This window comes from Meriones unguiculatus, chromosome 9 (genome assembly GCF_030254825.1).
Source record: "Meriones unguiculatus strain TT.TT164.6M chromosome 9, Bangor_MerUng_6.1, whole genome shotgun sequence".
NCBI classification, from domain to species: Eukaryota; Metazoa; Chordata; class Mammalia; order Rodentia; family Muridae; genus Meriones; species Meriones unguiculatus.
This window is the reverse complement of record NC_083357.1, coordinates 30972428-30998385: the sequence shown is the minus strand read 5'-3', so window position 1 is coordinate 30998385 and position 25958 is coordinate 30972428. Positions and strand designations below refer to the sequence as shown.

At 38.0% G+C, this 25958-nt stretch overlaps 1 protein-coding gene and 1 long non-coding RNA gene across 4 annotated transcripts in view; both read right to left on the bottom strand.

Annotated features, from left to right (window-relative positions):
- Positions 1-25461, bottom strand: part of Ngly1 (N-glycanase 1) — a 50774-nt gene extending 25313 nt beyond the window's left edge. For all 3 annotated transcript variants that reach the window (XM_021648067.2, XM_021648068.2, XM_021648070.2), the window contains exons 1-4: positions 25241-25461; positions 21406-21520; positions 14106-14342; positions 5777-5942 (exon numbers count right to left, since the gene is read on the bottom strand). In XM_021648067.2, coding sequence (XP_021503742.1) covers positions 5777-5942; positions 14106-14342; positions 21406-21520; positions 25241-25371 — 649 coding nt within the window. In that variant the 5' untranslated portion in view covers positions 25372-25461. The remainder of the gene's footprint in view (positions 1-5776; positions 5943-14105; positions 14343-21405; positions 21521-25240) is intronic.
- Positions 916-5765, bottom strand: LOC132656428 (uncharacterized). Its single transcript, XR_009594174.1, has 2 exons — positions 3996-5765; positions 916-1867 (listed from the first exon to the last, which is right to left on the bottom strand). It is a non-coding gene; the product is annotated as an uncharacterized LOC132656428 (long non-coding RNA).
- Positions 25462-25958: the final 497 nt, after the last annotated feature.

The following is a 25958-nucleotide window of genomic DNA, read 5'->3' as shown; positions in this document are numbered from 1 at the left end:
CACTACATTTAATGTTTTGTTATTAAAATAAATAAAAATATTAATGAAGAAAACATAGTATAATGTTAAAATCTAAACCATATGATGTTAGTCACAGGTGTTTGAAATATTATTCCTTAACACTAGGAGTGCTGATATTTGTTGGTTTTATTTTATGTTTTGTTTTGTTTTTCAAGACAGGGTTTCTCAGTGTACCCTTGACTGGCTGGACTTGCTTTGTAGACCAGGCTGGCCTCAAACTCACAGAGATCCACCTCCCAAGTACTGGGATTAAAGGCATACACCATAGGACACCTGGCTTGTTTTTTCTTTTTAAATATTTTTATTTCACATAGTTCCAGACAGTTGTGAGCTGCCATTTGGGTGCTGGGAATTGAACCCAGATCCTTTGGAAGAAAAGCCAGTGTGCTCTTAACCACTGAGCCACCTCTCTAGCTCCTGCAAAACTTTTTAAAAGTCATCTAAGCCCTTTATTAACAGGTATTTGCAACGTACTTAATCTTTTAAAATCAAGTAGTAAATTTACATTAAGTTCTTAAAAATCTCAACATGTGAAGTAATTTAAAAATCTTCAAAGGCATATAAAAAAACAAGACTTTAAAAAGAAACATACTCTGATTGCTGAAAGAGGCCTTTATAGGTACAACGAAAGGTTCTGTTTACTGCACTTGGCTGTCAATGCCATCCCATTACTGCTCCTTATAAAAAGCTGGGACACTTGACACTGACACTATGGCTAACATTAGGCAGTTACAGTATTGCATCTTTATATTTGCTTGAATTTCTCAAGTATGATTGGCATCATTGTAGTCTGCTTGTATGAATTAACTTTTGATGGATTACGCTTTAATATTTTACTGATAAGGATAGGTCTCATACATGCTAACTAAATACTGAACCACAACCCAAACTAAGTTTAACTTTTAAAACTGTATTTATGTGTACAGAAAAACAGAACCAATGGTAAAATGAACTATGATATACATGTACATGCATGTGACATATGAAACATTTTCTTAATTTATATATCCATTTATAAATGGACATGTATAGTTCAAACTTATGTTGACCAAGGGTCAACTGTACTGTATTCTCTCATAGCTTTGTTTGATATATTTCAAATATCAGCAATACACAGTGTTCCCTGATGGGAAAACTTGTTGCTTTTAAATTTGTTAATTCTCCACAAATTAATTTGAAATTAAATAGAACCCCAATTAAAATTATAAAAGGTTTTTTCCCCCCACAAAATTCTATGTACTACAGAATTCACATGAAAAAGAAGATACACTAAAAATGCAACAGAGTCTGGCAACTTAGGTCAAACAGGCAACACTTGCCTGATATGTGCAAGGCACTGGGTTTCACCCCAGCACTGCAAAAAAACAAACAAACAAACAAACCACAAAACAAAACAAAACAACAACACAAAAACAGCTAGTACAGTTCTCATCAAGAACCACAATGGCAATAAGTGCTTGTTCAGTGGTTGACAAGGTAATCAGCACTGTGCATATTATCTACACAGTACAGGATTACTTGTCATTTACCCAAAGACCATTCTAATTAGTGATGATGTGCATATTTATGAAATAGCCTAGTTTTTTTTAGTGCATTGTGAAAAATTTTTAAGGTAAATTTAATTACAATTTTGAATAAATATTTCATTACTATAAAATATATCAATGAAACAAGAAAGAGTACTTATAGACAAACCTCTATTCTTTTTAAGCCAGGTCCTTTGTATCAGTAAAAAGAGTTTTAAAGTGAATCAACAGTATTTGATAAAGTTGGCACCGCATGTGATGGTGCAGGCCTGTAATCCGAAGCCCTCAGGAGGCTGAGGCAAGAAGCACTCCAGGCCTGTCTAGATACACAGGAAAACAGTATCTCAAAACCAATAACAAACACAGGAAAATGCTAAGAGAATGGGCCACCCATTAAATTGAGACAAGTAGCTACCTGGATATCTGATACTGTTAATGCATTTATTAAATGCATTTATTAAAGAAGTCAGCCTTTCTCCAGAGTACTACAAAAAGAGTTATAAGGCAGTATGTTTATAACTGGATTAGAGAAGGCCTTGCAAGTGCACACAGGTTTGCGTGTGATACACACGTACGTATGCTTGTGTCATGGTGCACAGAAGACAAGCTCAGGTGTGGATCCTAGCCTTCCACACTGTTTGAGTCAGCATCTCTTTTCTGTCACTATGAGCTTCTAGTATTCCCATCTCCATCAATCATCTTTCTATAGGTGTTCTGCTTACAGGTATATACTACTACATCAGTCTTGTGTGAATTCTGGGAATTCGAACTCAGGAACTCATTCATGTGTGGCAAGCACTTTACTCTCAAGCCATTTCCTCAGGTTGAGAAGGCTTTCTTAAAAGAAAGATACAACCAATAATATAAAGCCAGTAATGGAAAATTATGTCACTTAAAACTTCTGGTTTCAGAAGATACACCAAATGAACTAATAAAGAACATTGAGGTCAGGGGTAGCAAAATTCTAATGTGTCTAGCAAAGAACACATAAAACCTCCTCACAAATAAGTGATGACTGACCACCCCGTTAAAGTAACATCAGTATCAGAAGTACAAATACTCTGCCCTTCTATGAAAGAAGACCATAGGCCATTGGCAAGAGGAAATTTCTTCAATGACAAGGAGGCAAGTTTCATTAGCATTTCACCAGGTAGCTTTCAGCACACATGCACACGTGTGCGCGCATGCACACGAGTGCGCGCACACAGACACAGACACACACACACACACACACACACACACACGAAGCAGACAACAATCCCAGTGCCCATCCATAGGTAACTGTAGAGATTAAATATATATATACTACAGCATTTCAATATACATGTACTACAGTGTTTTATAGAGACCTAACAAGATGTCCCTGATATATAAATAAAAACTATCACGGAACTGAATATATATGAGACAATACATCTTTATAAATCCCACACAAATTAATTACTTTTATATAGAATGAATTTTGAAGAACTACACTATATGGGGGGAACAAGGACTGACTGAGAGAGCATCTTAACTTTTCCTCAATAATGTAGAAGTTTTCCAGTAGAACGTTCATGGCATAGTCACATTAAAAATAAACTGTGTTGGAGGTTGGTCTAATGCTAATTACTGGTGCTCAAGATCTGGTTACTGCATGCAAGGTACACCTATCCTTGTTTGTGTAAACCTGCCTAAAACATGATACCTGACTGGTTCATTAAATGGCCTATACTTGGATAGGGAAGAATGGGGTAGGTGTGGCTAGTGTTCCCAAAGTTTTGAGGCTGAGAGAATCATGAGAATCGGGAAAGAGACAGTAGGGAAGAGAGGAAGAAGGAGGATGCCATGATGGGTTAGCCTAGAGAAGAAACCTAGTGGGGCTGGGAGGAAGGACTCCAATAATGGCCTGAAAAGGCCCAGATGAAGAAAAAAAAAAAAAAAAGCAAGTATTTAAAAAATTATGGATGGAAGATAAGATGGTTAAGGAGAATGGCATTGGATGGGGGCTGGGATATGGATGGTGAGGTGATTTAGACAGTGTAGGTAGGAATATTTGCCAGGAGCAAGGTAAATAAGGCAATTATAAAATTAACAGGTGTCTGTGTCTTATTATTTGTGATAGTGGCTTATTTGTGATAGATATTAGTGCCATGATAAATTTAGGAGTAATAATAAACATTATATAGCCTAACATCCGTTTTATGTTTAATTTACAACAAAACTGAGAGTTGTCAGCGTCTTTCTCAGCTTTGTCCCCACACATAACAGTGTTCTCACTGAGAACACAGGGCTGAGGTGTAGTGTAGTCAATTTGTCTAGCTTGCTGGAGCCCTTCTATCCTTAGTCTGGGGGGTACTATGGAGATAAGGGATATAGTTATTCAAAATAGGATGTTATTCAAAATCCTTCAATATATTTCTCATCTTAGAATAGGAAAAAAGAAAATGATACAGATTAGAAACTTACACGAAGAAATGAAGAGCATCATGGAAAGAACACATTAAGGCTAAAAAAGAACATTACTTTTCCTGTTTTTGATCTAAAAAAAAATAACAGCAATACGTTAAGTAATCACAATATACAGAAAAGTGAAATCAAAGATAACACTATCACTATGGACAGAAGAAATGAAACCATTTGAAAAGGTGTCTGCAGTGTATGTAAATGAGTACTACTTTGAAGACAGATTACTAAAAATGCTCATTATAAAGGAGAAAGGACAACCACTTTCTCCAAAAAAGTTCCTAAAAAAATAGTTCCAAACAGTTAGATAATTGGATAAATATCAATTACACAAAAAAGCAACAGCCCTACAGTTGCAAAAATTAACAACTAAAATCCTGAGACCATTAATGTGAACAAATGATCATAAGGGTCAAACTATTTTTGGGGGGCTGTTTAAATGTACCACCTCATTTGTTCTTTTAATTATTTTTATTTCCAAATGAAGAAACAGAGGCAAAGAGGTTGTTTGGTTTAAGTAGCAACCCTGAGATTATACAAAGACAACTGTAGCAAAATTATTCTGCACCAATAAATAATATCTAATAAACAAAAGTGAACCTGCCTACCTTTTGGGATTAAATTCTGTTAAACTCACTAAAGCCAGACATGATGGAACAAGCCTGCAATCCCAGGACTTGGGAGGCAGAGGCAGCAAGATCAAGAAGCTATTGGGACCTTACTTTAAACACTAAAGACTGTGGTGGACCACTTGTCTAACATATGTAAGACAATAGGTTCAGTCTGAGCATAGTAAAAAGACATTCATCAAAATACCATTTAATACTTGCTGTATATTCCATAAAGTCCCACATCCATACATATACCAATATTAAAATAAAAATGCATGTTCAGGTTAAAAATACCTTTAAGAGAAATGTTAAATAGACATTTTTTTCAAGAAGGATACACAAACTTTCATTAAAAGATGTTCAACATCATTAGCAAATCAAAATTAAAGTGAGATGCTACCTCACCTCTACTAACATGGTTATTATGTATGAAAAAAGCATCTGATGGAGAAGATGAGAACAAATTGAAATTCTGTGCATTGCTGATGGGAAGGGCAAAAATGGTACAGCCACTGTGGAAAAGTTTGGTAATTCCTCAAAAATATTAAAATTAGAATTAACATATTAGCACTTTCAAGTTAAAACACCAAATAACTAAAACCAGGTCTCAAAGAGCTATCTGTTCGTCCACGTTCACAGTATCACAAGACCTAAACATGAAAGCAACACAGATCCACCATGGATCATCCATCTTCACAACAGAAGACAACTCTGTGGTATGTTTAACATGAATAAGTCCTGGGTAACTTTCACTAAACCAAATAAGCCAACCACAAAATACTTATATGTAATAGAGCAGTCAAGATCAGAGACAGAGAGTAGAACACTGATTGCTAGTAGCTGGGGGTAGCAAAGGGCAGAACATAACCATTTAGTGGGTAGACTTTCCATTTTATATGACAAAAAGAAAGGATGGCGATAAGGGTTATGTAACAGAATAAAAGTACTCAATTGCAAGGAACTGAATGCTGAAAAGGGTAGGATAAGAAATTTTTTACATTACTGTTACCACAACATATTTTTTAAAAAGCAAATATGTGTCCATTATTGTTATACTTCTTAAAAATCCATACATATATAGGTTATCTATTTATATTGTACACACATAGCTAAAGGCACTACTATTTAGCAATGATGGCACAATTAACAATAAATCATTACGGAAGCCACTACCTTTATCTAACTTTCTAGCTCTGAATAACTTTTCTTGAGATTTTCTTTTTAGTTCATTGACTGGGATACAAGTCAATGCTTTCTCCTGAAGGACAGGATTTTCATAGAGCTGCACATGTTGAATGTTGGACTGAAGAACTTTTAAGATGGTTGAATCACCAACAACCTAAGAAGAAAAAAAACTAAAGTTAGCTTTTTATAATGCTACAAAAGTAATATACTAGAAATGCTGTGGCTCTATGATTTCATAGATACAATATGGATTCAACAAAAACAATTATGTGGATACCTTTACAATATTAGTATTAGCTACATCTGTGCTTGTCTATTTTCTACTGTGTATGTATGTACGTCCTACTAAGGATATACATTCGCTGCTGAATTCCTAATCACATGCTCTGATCAAGATAGTGCTCAGAGCAATGCATCTTTCAACTCCAAACCCTTGTAACATACAGCATTACAAAGAAGACATGATTTTTATGAGATCATAAATCAAGAATGTCAGTACATACCTAAAACAGGAAAGGCATATGTATGGACTAAAGAAAAAAAAAGCAAGACAGAATGCCCACCTGCCAAGTGTTGACAGAAAGTGAAAAAGTTTCCAAAATAATTGTAAGGTGTGAGGAGCCAAAGGACTGTGCAGCAGGAAGGAAAATGGATGGGCACAGTCCACAAGAGAAACAGTGTTTCTTCCTCCTTTTTATTACCACAGAAGCCTGCCCCTTAGCAGTGACACTGCATGCTTAGAGTCCCTGTCTAAGATTAGCCATCAAATCCATAACAGTGTCTTCTGGTATACTCCAAAGGTAGCATGTTTTGTCCTCACTACAGATGCTGGAAGTGAATGTAGCTGACAGGCTTGTAAGCTCTGCCAGGTGTGGAAGGGTCTACAAAACTGGCATGAGCTACCAGGGAAAAGATGTGTTATAATTAGTATCAGAGAAGCAAATCCTACAGTAACAATGGAAAACACAGCTGAGACTGAAAAGAAGTATGCTTCAAAGATGAGAGCACATATCATACAGATATTCCTTCAATGGGTAATACCCTGGAAAACCTATCACAAGTTAGTAATATCTTGAGTGAAAAGGGATTTAGTCTCCCTATTGTATCACAGCTTAGTGACATGGTACACTGGACCTCAGGATGCTGAGACTGGTGGAGCTGCAGCTCACTGGCCCTGTCCATCACTGCTAGAGTGTCTGCTATGTATCTCCAGTCCAGGAAAACACTGAACACACTTCAATTCTAGAAATGGTTTCTACTGGATATGTACTGAATTTCTTTCATATTACTGTAAAGTAGAAAATTCATATCAAACTTGTAAGGTGAACACTTTAAAGTGGGAACCATCTGTATTCAAAAAGCTCTAATACAGACCTAAGGAATAAAAATTTAAACACTGAAATAAAGAAGGCCCTGGTATGATCAAACAATAGAATAATTGTATAAAAGAAAGATAAAAAACTTCAACCCAAAACTTAACCTGCCTACAAGATGTACAGGGAAAAAGATAGAGCAGAGATTGAGGGTATGTCCATCCAATGCCTGGCCCAATAGGAGACCTACTCCATTAGAAAGAGCCAACCCCTGACACTATTAATGATACTGTGCTATGCTCAAAGACAGACCCTAGCAAAGCTGTCTTCAGAGGTTTCACCCAGAAGCAGATTGACACAGATGCTGAGACCAACAGCCAAACATTAGATGAAGTGTAGGGTGTCTTGTGAAAAGTGGGGGGGGGGAGGGTAGAAGGACCCGAAAGTAACAGGAGCCAACTAACCAGGGCCCAGAGAAGGTTGTGGAGACTGAAGCACCAACCAAGAACCCTGCATGCTCTGGACCTAGGCTCCTACACAGGTAGCCAATGGGAAGCTGAGGCTTCATGTGGACTCCCTGGTAAGGAGAGTAGGGGCTGTCTCTGACACAGACTCTGTTGCCTGCTTTTTCATCACTTCCCTCTGGAGGGGCTGCCTTGCCAGGCCACGGGAGAAGAGGACTCACTCAATCCTGATGCAACTTGATGAGCTGGGGTGGATTAATGGGGAGGTTCCCCTTCTCTATGGAATAGGGAAGTAGGAAGGGAGAAGGAGGGACGTTGGAACTGGGAGTAGAGGAGGGAGGGACTAAGATCAGGGTGTAAAATGAATATAAATAAATAAAATATAAAAAAATAAATAAAATACCAATCAAAAGATAAGACATAAAAAGAGAGACACCTAGGATAAAACAAAGTTTCCAAATCTAGGAGGAATTCTAGAAAAGAATACAAACAATGGAAAACAGAAACATCTCAAAGAAATAACAAAGCAAATTACACATAGCTGAATAGCTAGGATGAACAAAAAACAAAAATAACTAGACTACAACACTGCATAACAGCAGGCTTAAAAAATAAAACCATAAAGGCCTTTAAGTAGTAAGAAAAATTAAATGTGTATGAGGTGGAAGGTGGAGAGTCTGGTATCAAACATCTCACAGAAAACACATCAAGCACATGTTTTGAAATCCTGATGAAAAATTAGGTACAAGGAACTTATACCCAACCAAACTAATCCTGTAGAAGGGTAAAATTAATATACTTTATAAAATATCATAACACAGAAACGATTAATCAGGAGGCAGATGCTACTTACCAAGATACTACCACAAACATAAAAGGAAAAAAAAAAGACAAAGTTCCAAGAACAATCACGGTATATCTAACAAGATTAGCAATTCATTACCAAATATACTATGCCAGGCATTGTATTAAGCACTGGGATATTTGTACAAGAAAGAAACAGTAGCTAAGCTCAGTGGACCAGGCCTGCATCCCAGCTACTGCAGAGGTTCAGGTCAGAGAATTTTTAGGGTCAAGGCCAGAATGGGCAACTAAGTGGGTCCCTGTCTTAACATTTTTAAAAGGTAAGAAGATTTGAGGACAGTGATACAGCACTTGCCTAGCATGCATGAAGCCTATGTATAATCTTCAGTATCATACACATACAAACACGCACACGCGCACACACGCGCGCACACACGCGCGCACACACACACACACACACGAAGATGAGAAAAAAGAGGAAGAGAAAATGAAGAAAGGGAAAATGAAGGAACAAAGGAAGGACAGGAAAAGAATGAATCACATATTCATAGATCCACTACAGTGAATCAAGTATTTGTCTGTGAATGAATCAGACACTGGAAAAATAACTGAGACTGACACAAACAAGGCTACTTCCTGAAGGATCACGCAGCCTACGTGTATACAGGAATCCAATTGTTTACTTCCATCAATGTTTACTGATCCTCTACTGACTAGGAACGTAACAGTAAGTCACACTATTTATTCATTCATTCATTCATTCGCTTGTTTGTTTGGTTTTGTTTTTTCAAAATAGGGTTTCTTTGTATAGCCTCGGCTTTCCTGGACTTACACTGTGATCACAGGCGTGAGCCACCACACCTGGCTCACAGTTGATTCTTAAGTACCAAAGAAGGATGGGGATGTAATGAAGCAGTAGTAAAATTAACACGGAGAACATGCTGACCGACATAAACAGAAATTGTTACAAAGCAAAACTGATATAAAAGCAAAAACAAAATCCTCCATTTTTATTTGAAAGGATTCTTATTAAAATAAAATACTTAAAGTGGTTTATTAAAATACTAAAGTACTTTCTCTTAAATGCAGATTTTTATTCACTGAGGGGTAAGGACTCATTTAGAGTATTTTTATTTTCAATTTATTTCCTTTCTATCTGGAAATTACCTCATTCATTTTAGTTTTAATGGCATTCTAATGATCTTGAATAATAAAGTTTATTTTCTTGCCTTATTTTGTTACATACTCATTGGCCCAAGAAGGGGGGCTTAAGCCATAAAAATAGAAGGCCGTTGATTGCAGGGCAATTATGGCAGCTGGGTAACCATGTACTAATGCTACATAAGACAGCAGCTAATTGCCCGACAGAGGAAAAGTTATTTGGAGTATAAATGGAAGTTTAAAATCTGAAATCTGTTTGAAACCAAAAAGGCTTTTTCTTCACTATTCATACTTCCAATTATTTTGGTTTTCTGATGTGAAATATTTAGGATTCTATAAAGAAAGTGCAAAGCTTGCAATTCAGTAAAATCAGTAACGCAGGCAGAGCGCCCTCAGTCCTCCAGCAAAGAACCAACAATTTCCAAGCCCACCAGCTCTCTTCCACTTTAATACCATCCTTCATGTTTGTGATTTCTAGATGTAAAAGTATGTTTGACATTTATGAGTGGCAGATCAGCAACTTACTGAATATTAAAATTCTTATACCCAAATAGAGTAGTTCTCTTATTAAATAGATCCAGACTAAGAAGTTGCCTTATTGTTGGTTTATGAGATAGACAGATTTAAAAATTAATGAACTCCGAGAGTCTACGACTCAGTAGTGTAACATCTGTTTACCTTGGCTGCCAACCTAACACCATAAAAAAAAAAAAATATATATATATATATATATATATATATATATATATATATATGTGTGTGTGTGTGTGTGTGTGCGATTTTACTTTGTCATTATTGTATAATTTAATGGAATAATCACAAATTATAACAATTATTTTAAAATATATCCTTATATAAAACAGATAGTAATTTCTAGAGGGAAAGAATTTATGAAAAATTCTTAACAATTTTATATGAATCTTGATTAAAACTTTAAAAACTTACTTGAAATAGCTAAAATAATAGTTGCAAAGTTTACTAGAATTTATTTAGCTTCTATGGAAGTTAAATTTTTTTAAAAGTATGTCTCTTATGCCTTGATGTTAGTTCATTATAAATTTCTATTGGTCTTACCACTCAAATGATGATAGTAAAAATAACTGCTAAGTTCTCCTACAGAAAAAAAAATCTGATCATTAAAAGTTTAAATGAAATGATATTTAAAGGGCAAGTGTATTCCAGGGCCTAGAGAGAAAGCTGAGTGGTAAAGTGTGCTTACTGCTTTTGCAGATGATCTGGATTCAGGTCCAGCACCCACATGGCAACTCACAGATGTCTGTAACTCCAGTTTCAGGGGCCCTGATACACTCTTCTGGCTTCTCTGGCCCATGTATACATGTGGAGAACATAAACTCATGCAGGCTCACATACATAAAAATAGGTAAATAAATCTTTTTTTAAGAAGTGTACTCCAGATGCATGTCTGTAATCTCAACACTTGGGGTGTGGGAAGAGAAGGATAAGAAGAGCTGTATACCAAGTTTGAGGTCAACCAAGAAAGGTCAATACAAGAAAAAGTGTATTATAGTAATTCATGGACAACCAAGAGCTGTTCATAACAAAATAAAAACCAAGGAGGAGTTGATAAATACTATCCCACTAATAGTATTTAGCTCTATAATTTTTGTTGGTAATAATGACATTTTGTTTTGACTGATCTTAAAGCTGTCATTATTTATGCCTTACATAATGCCTGAACTGCACAGTTATGAACAGGAGTAAGAAGAGATAGCCTGAGCTATAACACTAAAGAAGTACTTAGTTCAGGAATACATATAAATATTTTCAAGCTTTTTTGTAAGAATGGTTAGCACTGAGCATTTTAAACTTTTAATACTAATTAAACAAAAGACAGTAGGAAATCCTAAAAAGATACATTCTGACACTATAATTAGAAAACTTCAAGGCTATAAATCAAAGAAAGGCCAGCAGTGGTGGTGCATGCCTTTAATCCCAGCACTCGGGAGGCAGAGGCAGGCAAACCTCTGAGGTCACACACATCCCGATCTTCAAAGTGAGTTCCAGGACAGCCAGGGCTACACAAAGAAACTGTACTGAAAAACAAACAAAAAAAAAACAAAACAAAAAACAAAATCAAAGAAAGGTGTTAAGTGAGGCTCTGTATCTATACCTACATCTCTAGAAACTGATAGACCTAAGTTGTTATTCAGTGGACTGCTTACACACATGGAGAAGACATGAGAGTTCATGGGGGCTTTTACATTTATGCTCAGTTTACCCCTTCATATTTACAAGAGCTGTATATGAAATATTATTATAGAAACATATAATGTAGAAATAGGCAGCCAATTGATTCTGTAGTCAACATTGTATTACAGTAGGTAAAATGCACACTAAAAAATGAATGTAGGGGCCAGGCAAGGTGGCCTATGCGTATAACCTCAGCAGTTTGTGGTTGGAGATAAGAAGATAGTGAGTCCAAGGCCAATCCAGGCTGAAGTGAGGCCTTGTCTCAAAAAAATGGTGTTACTAGTCTGCCAGTCAAAATTTTGTACTAAAGATATGAAACTTTAGATAAAGAATAATTGTTTCATTAAAAAAACCTCTGAGAGCTCCAGAGTTTACCTTCAATGATCCGACAGTCACCATTCTATGAACCATTCATAAGCACTGGCTAGGTTTGTTACTATAAACCAATGACATGTATGAAGATAAGAGAAACAAGTACTTTAAGGACTTACAGGTTTCATAAACTGAAGGACAAAAAAAATGAGAAAGGCTAGAGGAATTAAATTTTCAGTAGAAGACCAAGGAGTTAAATCTTTCAACAAAAATAAATGAATGAATGAATGAATGAATGAATGAGAGAGAAAACTACTCAGTAGGGGTTACAAGAGAGAACAGAGTACATCTGTCTTTTAGCTGGGCAGAACCTACTACCTTTATTCAAAGGAGCAGCTTGGGGTCTTCCAGGAGGAGACAAAGAAAAGACTCTCAATCTTTTTACTGCCAAGGAAAAAAGAGCTTAAATGGTCCAGAATTAGCCAATTTGAGAAGATGATGGGGGGATTTAAGAATCGATCATGTGAAGGTCTACTGTATGGAGGCTAGAGACAAGGTATTCTGCTAAAATTAAAATACGTAAATAAAAGGTTATAAACTCATTATTCATAAAATTACTATGGAAATTATCACAAAATTTCTGACAGCAAAAACTGAGAATATTCAATAACCTCTAGTAAAAGGAATTTTTGCAAACCAGGTATTTCCTGTTGTTACAAAATATTTCCTGTTGTTACAAAATATTTCCTGTTGTCCTCCAGGCATGACATGGCCACTACTATCACAGAAGCTGTGATGACCAGCACTCAGGAGACCTCCAAAAGACTGGGCCAGTTCTCCACAGAAGAAAAGTGTACAAAGGGTATTAGAACATGTGCTGGGTTTATTTGTTTGGTTGTTTTGTTTTATTTTGTTTTTTTGATACAGAGAAAGTTTTTTGATACAGAGTTTCTCTGCATAGCACTGGCTGTCCTGAAACTTGCTCTGTGGTCCAGGCTGGCCCCAAACTCAAATATACTCCTGCCTCTGACTCCCCAGTGCTGGGATTAAAGGTGTGTGCCACCACTGCCTGGCTCTGTGGTGGTTAGAATGCGATGTTGTCACCCATAAGTCTTGATATTGAATATTTGGGCCTAGTTGTTGGCACTATTGGAGGTTTAGAAGGTGTGGCCTTGCAGGAGGAAGTGTGTCACTGGGGGCAAGCTCGGAGGTTTCTGCTTCTTGTGTATAGCTTAAGAGGTGACCTGTCACAGCCTCTGTCTCCCACCTGCTGCAATCTTGTTATTTGTTATCATGGACCCTAAGACTCTTTAACTAGAAGCTTGACAAAAAAAAACCCCTTTTCTATAAAGCTGCCTTTATAGTAAGGGTCTGTAACAAATACAGACTCTTACCTGAGATTCTACCTTCTCTCCCTCTTATGCCCTAACCTGCTACAAGTGCTACCAGGAATGACCAGAGTAAATAATCACCGGAAAACTAACTGAAGAATAGATTCCTTTTGTACAACTTCTGGGAGCAGCTCACCTATGACCCATGCTGAGTGGAACTTTTCAGTGACACAGCTAATTAGGCATCATTCATAAGCCCAATACACTCATTAGTTCACCCAGCTGGACTTTGGATGGACTCATTTTCTTAGACTGCTGCTAGAGAACTATCTGAGGTATACAGACATTGTTTATGTTTAAGTATAAATAAAATAGAGGCAGTCAACTAATCACCATAATATACACAGGCTGGCATGACTGTACACAACTATGATCCCAGAACTCAAGAGGCTGAAGTAGGAGGACTAATGAGTCAAAGGTCAACCTGGGCTACAAAGCAAGAAACTGTCTAAACTGTCTGAAGGAACTAAAAGAAGAAGGAAAAGAAAAGGTGGACACTTCCCCCACATTTGCTGTAACTCTGAAACTTTTCAAAATGCTTAACAAATTTGAGGCGTTAGAGTTTCTAAAACAAGAACATTTGAGAAATGACTTCAGGAATAATTATTTTTTGCTGTTTCAATACTGACAGAAAAAAATGAATGTTGGAATCTAATATTACCATCGGAGCAGAAGGCAGAGTTGGTAGCTGCCCTGCTTGGTTTCCTGAGTGCTGTGTTAACCTAGTAGGATCTTCAGACTGCTCTGGAGGAGGCCTGACGACAGCAGGTTGTTGAGAAAATTCCACCTTCTTATTCGATCTACTCAATCTGCTGCTTCTCTCTACGGCAATCAGGTCACGGATTTTCTGCAGCTGTTCCACTGAAGCTTTTTTAGGAAATATAAGATGTGTTTCTCCCTGGAATTTACAGAATAGAGAAAAATCTTAACTTCTGCTTTAAACCAACAGTCATTCTTTATACACAGTGAAGTTGATACTATTGAATGCATCATATCTTTTTTTAAAAATATCTTTCTTATATGTTTTACCTACATACCTAGTCTTGTACACTGTGTGTGTGCCTGGTGCCAAGAAGGCCTGAGGAGTGTGTCTGCTCCACTGGAATTGGTGTTGCAGATATTTTTGAGCTGTCGTGTGGTGTTGGGAATCAAACTCCAGTCCTCTTGAAAAGCAGACAGCACTCTTAACCATGCTGCCATCTCTCCAGCTCTGAATGTAACATAGCTCAACAAATATACTAGCTTTTAAACAAAATTAAGAAAATGTGGGTTTTTGCCATTACATATAGCTTGGTATATATTTAATGTAGTTCAAGGGACCTTTATTTATTTATTTTTGTTTTTTGAGACAGGTCTTTTATATTCCAAGCCAGCCTTAACTTTGTTCTCCAGCTGAGGACAACCTTGAACTTCTTGTCCCCCCTCCCTCCACTTCCTAAGAGCTCAGGTTATAGACATGTGCCACCAAGTCCAGTCTCTATAGTGACAGCGCTTGAACCTGTGGCTTCGTGCATGATTGACAAGCAGTACCCTATCTACTGAACCACATTCCTAGCTTTAGGAGAGGGTTAGAAAATTGTAACATTTTAGAATAGGTCATAAAAGTAGCAAAATATGTAGTCCTATATTCTCTGAAATAAAATAAATATGGTTGACAACAATTAATTGACTGTCTTAAAATAGTTAAGAGCATTATTGATATTCTCAAAGAAACGATGTATGTCTGAGGTGATATATATGTCTGTTACTTTGACCTGGTTTAGGAAATTATATACAATAATAATAATAATAGATGTGTATAGTTTTAACTAAAACATTTTTGATAAAAGTTATATGACAATTTTAAACTCAAGTTTTTAGAAAACAGTTATATGATCAGAAGTGTGTTTTGGGTCTACCATTTTCCCAGTACAGTTAAAAATATATATTGATTTATAGAATTTGAAAATATAATTATATTTATAATATATATTATATAATTATATCATTTGAAAATATGGATGTAATGTTTTGTGGTCCTAGGAGTCTTGCATACACTAGAGATAGAAAAGAGTAGTTCATAAGAGTGACAAATACATATATTCCTATATTCTCTGCAATAAAATAAAATACTATTTTTTCTATTAAATTTCATACAAAGTAATGATAGTAGAAATACTGCCATAAAAAAGGCCTGAATCAAAAGGCCAAGGCCTGTAATCCCAGCTATTCAGGATGCTAAGCAGTAGAATTCCAAGATCAATGAAGGCAAGTCCTCTACCATCAAGTGATACCATTAGTCCCAAACTATAGACTGATTTCTGTCTTTCATTTTTAAATTCAGTTTTACTGGATAGCTCTGGCTGTCTACAACACATTACGCAGACTGGGTGGGCGTCAAATTCACAAAGATCTGCCTACCTCAGCCTCTTGATTGAAAGAATATACCACTATGCCTACTGTTATAGATTATTTTCTTAAAGATATACTTTTTAAAGAAAATTATCTTTATGTGTCCGTGTTTGGCTATGTGCACATGAATGTGGGCACTCACAAAACTCTTACAGGGCACTGGATCTCCTGGAGCTGGAGTTACAGACCTTTGTGAGCCACTGCATGTGGGTGATGAGAACCAAACTCAGGTCGTCTGCTATATAAATGTATGATATATAATTATGTAATATAATAATTACCATTTTAATTATATGTTAGTGCTGTCAGTCACTGTAGGTTGCAGGTCTCTCAGAAAAAAAAAAATGGCCAGCAATTTTTCTAATTCAGTTAGGAGTTTTGTTGAAAATAATTCCTTATGGAATTTCCTTATAAACTTAGGAATTATGATAGGATTATTTTGTCTGTTTCTGCTTCCAGTCATCTTTAAACATCTAGGATCTGCTGTGTGTTCTGCCCAGAAAAAAAATCCACACGCTTCAATTAACTAATTTAAAAGGCAGAAATGGCAGATGCCATGCCATGTAGGAGGAGCTGTTGTGGGCAGGTGAGCTCCCTGGGGAAGACTACAGTTTCTCATGGCTGGGATCGGAGAACTTTTCAAAAGGCCCAGCCCCAAGAGCTTTGTCTCTGGATTGCTTCTTACTGCTGCTGTGCCTTCTCGTGTTTGTCACTGCTGTCTTTCACATATTTCTGGCATGGCATGATCAGGCGTAGGGAGACCCTCACTGCCTATAGTCTGATTGTGATTGTTTCCTGGGTGATTGACCACTCATTTGGGCAACTTTCCTGCATATCAATATGAAGATAAACTTTCATAAAATAATATTGTTTAGATGAATTAATGATTTCACAGAATTCCTGATTTGATTTAAATAGTTTTAGAAAGTTAGGTTAAGATGTTTTTGTCAGTGGCTCTAATGTAGAAAATCTTGAGGAACAATTTGAGGTTTAGAAAAGTTTTTGAGGTTGGTGAGCAAAACAGTACCCCAATTGGCACTGGCTGATGTGATTTTCTCAAGTTGGTATGGTGATGAGTAATTTCTTGTACCCTTAGGTTCCTGATATGATTTAATTAAAACTGTTAATGAGTAGATGTATATTTTAGGATTTAAAGTAAAAATGGCTGATTGTTTTTATATAAAAGTTTAGACTTATGATTCCTTTAAGATTTTTTAAGACTACTTTTTAAGATAATTCTTTCTTTTTAGCTGCAAATTAAGCCTGCCAGTAAAGAAAGACTGGCTGAAAAAGAAATTACCTCACTTGCTTATATTTTGTTAATCTATAACAAGTTGCTTAGTCACAAATGTATGTGGGCTCTTGGGAATAATTTGTTTTTCACCCATAATACGTAAAATATCTGATTATGTGATGGTATTGGAAAACATGATTTTTTGCAACTTATAAGAAACATGGAATGAAACCACATTGTGATTTTTATACTGTTTGATTTTGCTGGAATATATAAGCTGTAGGAGAAAAAATAATTGTTGCAGCTAGCTCTTTTTGAGTTAGCTCCATCCACCCAATATGTATGTGTGTATAAGTGTATGTATGTAAAATGGTTGGAGCTTGTTCTTTGGAGTTTGCACCATCCACCAGTTGTCCATATGTTCACACACACACACACACACACACACACACACACACAATGGTTAGAGCTTGTTGAAGCTTTGCTCCATTTAACCAATGTGCAAATGTGTATATACCTTTCTGTCTGTCTATATGTTTGAAGTTGTTGAAGCTTGTTGGAACTTGCTTACTAGAGCTTATTTTGTTTCATCCACTAAGTGTGTGTATATGATTCCTTCGTTCCTTTTCTTTTTTCCTTATCACTGGCCAGCCCCTAGAGTTCAGACTGGGACAATACTGGTCCCAGTCGCCAGTTACAAGCAGACTGGCTCCCAGTTGCCAGGAGCCATCAGCTTTGGCCCCTGCCAACTCTACACATACTTTCTCAGCATTTTCTGACCTGTTGAAACTGGTTTTTGACACTTCAGATCTATACATACTGTCTGGTTTGCACTAATGGAGCCATCTAGTAACTTGATATTAGTGAAGCAGCACTGAAAAAGCAGGAGATAGTTTGTAGAGGGAATGGAACTGCAATTGAACTCTGTTACCAAAACGAAAGTGACATGGATTTATGGACGCAAAACAGCACCTAGGTATCTGGATCTACATGTCAGTCTACACCTCAGAGTCCCAAGAGGACAGCTGTCGCTCATGCCTTACTTTCCCCTCTAATGACTCCTAAAAGTGGTAAGTATGGCTAACATGTTCATACTAAAAAATCCAAAGCACCACATTTTCATAAAAGGTCAAAATTACAGGCTAAAGGTAATAGATCCAAAAACATTTTTAAAAAATCAAGGATTCTAAAATTCAACAACCCTGCTTATCAAAACATTTTTTTCTAAGGCAATTCTCACTGCAGGATGTTTAGCAAATTTAACCCATGACAACTAAGTGCCTGGCCCCTGGCTGAGAATTGTCCCGCTATACTAAACCACAGGGTCACAAAGACATTTGGATCCCAGTTTTCCTCATCCTCACTCATAATTTTCAAATTTTAATATACATTTGCAAATTTCAGGGTAAATATTAGATGTACCCTTCAACTTAAAAGCCAACCAAAATTCCCAGTACATTTTCATATATATCAGTCAATCATACAACTTAGTCACACTGATGAAAGTTACTTCAAATCTGTCTTGAAGGGTGGAATCTAAAGACAGATTATATTTTGCCAGAAAGCAAATAAAGTTTGTTTTATCAGAACACTGTGACTCCAGTTACATCAAAAACTATTCCAAGTTTCAGAACAGTTTGTTATCTGGCATGGAGGAGACCAACGCAAATGCCTGACACTGGGGCATTTTCTTAGCAAATTAGGTCAGAGGGTTTACCCTACCTAACACACAAACATTTGTGAAGTAACAGATGCATATGATTCCCTTGAACTTGTGACTTCAACAATGAGAAACTGATTCAGCTTGGAAATGTCAATAATTATGTATTCCTGTCTAATTTTAAGTTTTCATTTCCTTGCAGATTCAGCAATGCTCTCATTTTTTCCCCCTCTTTCAAACTATAGGTTTGAAATTCTCTATATTCAGATGTTTATATATAACCTGTAATCAAATGACACCATGCTTTATATTTCTGGCCAGATCTCTTCTGACTTTTGACCTTATTTTATTCAAGTGACTAATCAATATTTTTACAGTAATTTTACAGTATTTAACAGCAAAGTGGTCAAAACTGACCAAAAGCAAGACAGTGCTTTCTCCTGTAAAAACAAAACAAACAAACAAAGAACAGCCACTTTCCAAGATTTTTTCATCTCAATTAGTGGTACTCCTATCTACTTAGTATCTGAAACCTAAACCTAGATGTCCCCAATTTCTTCCTTTCCCCTGTACAAAATGTTTAATTAATCAAGACCTATGGGTTCCTCTACACACATACACACATACTATTCCTGAATCCATCTAGTTCTTGTCTCTCTGCCATCAGAGCTTAAATTCAGCAGATAGCCTACTATCTGCGGTAATCGCAAAATTCTAGGAGCTAGGACCACTAAAAGCAAATAGACACAGGCTCTTCCAAAAATTATATAACTATTGTCAAGCCTTCTTATAGCAGTTAACAAGCTAAATTTCTTTCCCTGTACCATCACCCCTTGCCTGCACTCCAGATTATATAGAATATTCTTTTTTATTAATTTAGTTTTTATATTAATCACAGGTTATTTACTTTGGTTTTTTTAATATTTTTTATTTTTAAATAATTTTATACATTCACTTGTATCCCAGCTGTAGCCCTCTCCCAGAATATTCTCTTTACAGTAACATAATATTTGAAAATATTCTTCCCTGTCTCAAACTTTCCAATGGCCACAATATTAGTTCTTTTTCTTGTCTCTGACACAAACAATATAAAGGAGGGTTTATTTTGGCTCAGGTTCAGAGGGTTCAGTCCTTAGTCACTCCCCAACATGTTTCTGGGCCCATGGCCAGGCAGAATATCATGGCAGTAATATCATGTGGAGGAGGTGGCATGTCTAGGCAGACAGAAGTACAGCAGAGGAGCAACAGGAAGAGACCAGGATAAGTATCCAAAGACATGTCCCTAGAGACCTCTTTCCTCCACTGAGGCCCCACCTTCATAATTCTACTCGTTCTAAATAATCTACTCAAAGTTTGAATCCCTCAAGAGATTCATTCTTTTAGTCATGGACCTCCTTGCTTTGGTCTCTAGAAATAGTCTCATGGATTAGAAGTGTGTTCTGCTAACCTCCCAGGTGTTTACCAATTGAATCAAACTGATATTCAAGATTAACTACCACAGCTTCCTATCTCATTTAAAAATCTGTCTTTACCTTGATATGGCCTGGTCTCTGTCTATGTCTGTGTCAGCGCTACTGCAGCTAGAAGCTGTTGCACATGCCAATCCTCTGCATGTAGTTTCCTGCCACTCAGGTCTTACCTTTACCTACTCAGGTAACTACCTTCCATAGTTCCCTCACTGCTACAGTGCCTGCAACTCTAACAGCTGTGAGTGCAGTACCGTGCCTTGCTTTCTTCTTTACTTCTGTTGCCTCTTTCATGTTTTCTAACCTATTAGAACCTAAGATCTGGGTGAGATAGGATTGTATTAACTTACTTCACTGCTACACCCTCATGGTGTGCAATAGAATTTAAGTAGGAAGGGCAGAGAGGAAAAAACTATATCCTATTTCTTTAACAATATCTACAAATGCTGACTCAGACTGCCACTGGCAACTGTAGTCCTACTCAACTTCTTTTAATATCCTACACACTAGGAATAGGGATCCACAGAAGATTCAAAATTGTCTGTCTGTCTTTTAGAGACAAGGGTCTTACTATGTAATCCAGGTTGCCCTGAACTTAAGTTTTCCAGCCTCAGCTTCCCAAGTAGACAGATAGTATACAGCAGACAGCATGCCTCACTAAAATTAACAATTTTAATAATTACATTTACTGTATTAGAATTTAATTTACTATAATAGTAAACTCTGCCACAAGGCTTGAGAGGATGGAAACAACAAAAATTTCTTGTGCAATAAAAATGATAAAACACCTTAAGATTCCTTTCACAGAAAAAAAAAAAAAAACAACCATTCTCTGGGCAATTGACTTCATATTTTCTGTGTTTATTTCACTTTTTCTACTTCTTACTGGAGACAATGGTGATATCTTATGCATACTTACAGATTGAGTATGCAGCTGGAAGACTGAAGGGATACATTTGATCCTTGGGTTGTATTTGACCTTCTTTATTCTAAACATGGAGACTTAAGAATCCTTACCTGTGGAGACTTGTTAAATTTTATCTTGATTTCATTTTTAAATTCATTGAATTCATACTTTAAAAATGTACAACAGGTTAAAAAATAGTTTTACACGTTTCTAAAATGATCAAATATTTCACTCAAGCGAGCATTCACAGCGCCGCTTGCTTTACAGGTATATAGTGGGGAGGAGGCCCTTACACACACTCACCTCTTCAAAGCCCATTTCAAACAAACACTCAACAGCTCCTCTGACAGGCAAGAGTCTAGTAGAAAAAGCTGTGTTTCCAATACGGATGGATCTGTATTTTTCATCATTTGGGTTTCTAATAAAAAAATAATAGAACTGGTAATATATAGCAACTTTTTAAAAAAGTGTGCATATATTTCTTTTACATTCTATATCAGTTGCACTCCTACATGGCAGTATGGATACTAACTTAAAGAGTGAGAAGTCCAGACAAGCATTTACATTTTATGTTGTGGCAGTCCTAGAATATTTTTCTTCCTTTTTATAAGTAAGAAAACTCAAACTTGGAAATTATATTGCCTATGATCACTTAAAAAACATCTGACTAGAACTGAAACTTACTGCTTTGCTTATAAAGTCTACACATATTTCACCATATAAGCTGCTAACAAACTCACCAATTCTCAACCATTCATACTCCATTTCTCTATGTGTCAGTGGCAACCTACATTAAAAATCAGAAGTCAGAGCCAGCTGCAGTGGTTAACACCTGGAATTCTAGCACTCAGAGAGGCAGAGGCAAGAGGATCCCTGTGAGTTCAAGTGAGTCCAGGACAGCCATGGCTACACAGAGAAACCCTGTGTCAAAAAACCAAAATGAAAAAAAAATTAAAAGTCAGTTTTATTATTTATGTCTTCCATTACTTCTTGCATTGCCATTGAAAATGATCTTTCTCAGCAGGCCTACTGGTGTTGGTCTCCTTGGTTTGCCTGTGGTATATATGCAAGATTAGAGTCTCACAACAGTGTGATGCAGCCATGATCATTCAGGCCTTTACAGCCATTGAAGCAGGACATTCTCCCCAAGCATGGTTGGATACCATAAAAAGCTAAAATGATACGCTCAGGATGCGAGGCTAAGCACTGCACTCAGGGTCAGCCGCTTTGGACCCAGAGAAGAGCATGTCTGATTGCATGCGGGTTGATGCCCCAGGTCCCGCCTCTGAGAAAAAGGTATCGGACGGTCTGATGCTCTTTGGGTGGATGACACCTAAATGAACATCTGTACAAAGTCCCAATTTATTTCTAATATCAGAGATCAGACCTCTACTCTTGCCTGTTGCGTCTAAAACAAAAAGGGGGAACTGTAGAGAGCTGCGGAATGCTATGCCTTAAAGATGGAGCTGGTTTCCGCCTCCCACCTTCCCGATGGTGAGTGCTCTCTGTCACGAACAACTCCACATTTGGCTAAGGCCGAGGATCTGGCTGCTTCCATGTATGTGGACCTATCTGCATTGCCCCCGTGGCACGCCTGGGTTGGCTACCCAGAGGCTATTTAAGCTGTGGGCTGGCTTTCCCCGGGGTCCGAGGATTGTTCAATGTTCCTGAATAAACTGCATTGAAAAAAAAAAAAAAAAAGAAAATGATCTTTCTCCATTCCATCTGCATGTATGGTTATGAGTATGCAATGGCTTCACAATCACTGCCTGTTTCTTGTAATGCTATTCCTCATGAAACTCCACTCCAGAAACTGAGTTCCCTTTGCATGTCACTTCACGTAATGTTACTCCATCAACTGGTTCTACTTTTATGAAACCTCTATTCTTTATTATCTCATGTTGGGTATTCCTGCTATCTCCTAACATAAGAGTATAAATACAGAGACATAAGCAATGTCTTGGAATTGTTCTTTGATGTTATGCTATAGCTGTTTTTCAGACCCATCTTCTCCCAAATATATTTATATTCTTTGAACAAAGAAATTTGACTCTTGATTCTTCTCATTAACACCCAGAACAGTTAATAATCAATAACTGCATGTGCTCTGTAAACAAAATAGTAGACAATCAAATAAGTATATTAAAGAATAAATAAATTAGGGACTAGGGATACACTCAGGAGGTAGACCACTTGCCCAGCATTTGTGGAGACCTGGCTCAATCTGCAGCAGCTCATAACAGCAAGTATGTTAGCCTACACTTATAATCTAGAGGTGTACGTAAGAGGATAAGAAGTTCAAGACTATTCTTAGATACCTGACAAATTCCTGGCCAAACTTTGATACATGAATCAAATTAGCTAAACAGCCCACCTGTGATGTCAGTGAAACTAAAACATAGTTATTTGCTTTGCTTTTGAGAAAGTTGACAGTTATGAGTTCATCTTGTCTAAAACTGGGTACAGTTTTTGCATACAAATTAGCTCACATTTCTTTCTGAAGTTTAATTATACTTATTGCTAGGAAATTTGATAAACATCATCAAGCAGAAATTTAAAAGTATTATATCACTGGAGATTACAGTAGCAAGTATCAGTTTAAAATATGCTAATGAATTTTTATTTGCACATCCACTCTATAAACTATTCTGAGACTGAGCCAGAAGAGATAGTGGGACAATATGCCTTCAAAAATGTCTTTACCCTGCTGCAGTAGATTAAGAAAACAGCAGTGGTAACAGACACCCCTTTCTCTTTACTCAAATTAGAAAAGTATAGTTATAATGTATGGCCAGAGACCAGGAAGACATGTGGAGCATTTCCTTAAGAGTTAGGAAGTCACTGGATTTGGACATGAAGGATACTACCTCCCAACCAAGCCAGACCTTGAATTCTAAGAACACAAGGACACTGCTGTTGAAAACAAGCTACAAACACGTATTTCACACACAGAATCATTTTCTTTTTAGACAAAAACTCAAGATCAGTAAAGGCTGTAGAATGAACCACAGCTTCTTTTAGTTTAGTAAACATTCATAATGAGGGTTATAATCTCAAATCATTGTCTGCATAGAAAGCTTTCAAAGTATCTTAGCATCTTTGCCTTCAGTGTACTGAAAGTACAATTGAGATGTCTTTACAAATCCATCTCTTTTCTGTACAAGGAGTTGGGGGGTGGGACTTAAAGAATTCAGGAGGAAACATCAGCCATGGGCTCTGGAAAATCAAGCTTATGAGTTCTTTCACACTCCACAAGAATCACACTCTGAGGTGCTGTAAAATCTTGGGCCACAAAGGTTAAACTGAGGTGTCACAAAGAAGGAAGGTGATGGTCACACAGGTCACAATTATGTACCTGAGAGCAGGGCCAATGCTGCATAACATCTGGCACAGAATCACATTATGTTCTCGCTCGATTTATTTTGAAAGTCACTAATGTTACCTAAATGAACAGTTTGGGTTATGGTGGCGCAAACCTCAGCACTTGGAAGGTCGAGGCAGATGGCCTGGCATGGGTTCTGGGCTACAGAGCAAGTTCTATGCCAGCCTGGGCTACAGGGCAACACAAATCCTTTCCAACTAATTCTCTAAAACTGGGCCACATGAATTGTACAGCCTTGAAGCTGGGAATTCCTACAGAGTTCGTGTCGGCGTATTTGTAAGAGCCAGTGCCTGGAGACATCAAGTCAGTCACCCCTCAAACTCTTCCTCCACTGTTCGCCCCTCCAGCACACCTTCCCTAAGGAGCTCCAGCGGATCCAAAGGGCTACAGGAGGGAGCTGACTCAAACTTCCAACTGGGCCCCGAGAGGAGCGGCTGTGGAGAGTGCTGCACAGAATCAAGGTGACTTCTCCAGCCTGCTTTCCTTCAAAACTCTTAAGGAGTCAGGCTGAAGTAAACCCCAGAAATCAAAACAAACTTCCTAACTCTGAACTACAAATGTTTTAACCACCGAACACGGCGTGAATACTGAAGCCGCCGCACTCGGGCAGGGGCACAGAGCCGGGATCCGGCTGTGACGGGCTGTCAGAGGCGGTGACAGCCCGGCGAGCCCTCGTCGCCCTGCCCGCCCCGCCTCAGGCCGAGCGCCGGCGGCCCCGCCCGCCTGCGGCCCTCAGCTCCAGGGCCCCGGCTGCACCTCAGGATGTTGTCGGCGTAGGTGAGCAGCAGCTTGGAGGCCTCCAGAAAGGTCTCCGGGGTGTTCTGGCAGAGCTCGGCCACGGCCGGGGACGCCGAGCTCGACGAGCTGCCCAGAGCGGCCGACGCCATGGCTGAGCGGCAGCCTTCGCCACCACGCGCGCCGCGGGCCGACTGAGCAGGCGCTGAAGCGCCTAGGCCGCCGCGGAGGCCCGAAGCCGGGGGGCGGGGAGGGGCGGGGCCTCGGCGCCAAGGGGCGGGGCGAGTCGCGGAGAGGCGGGATACGATCTGACTGGCGAGGTAGAGCAGTCCTTTCAGGAGGAAGTGATCAAAAATCAGGTGACATAGCCCCAGGGGAGGACAAGGAACTCAGTCCGCGCAGAATAGTAGAGTTTGGGTGTCTGGGTAGGGAGGCTCCCCTGAGGAATAGTAGAGGGGAGTGATACGGGGGGTGGGGTGCTGGTAGGAGAGGAAGGAGGGGCCTATGACCGAGATGTAAATTGAATTTAATTAATAAAAAAAAAAAAGAAGAAAAATAGATCTGGTCGACTGCCTACCATGCCTCAAATTCTTGAATTCGTTGCAGCCCTGCCCAATCTATGATTACAGTTGCCTGGCTTCAGAAACAAAAGCACAGAAAAAAGTCAACTGCAAGAATTGAAGCGCTTGAGGAAATTTGTGTTCTGCAACAAGACCCAGAGTAAACTCCTAGATAAAAT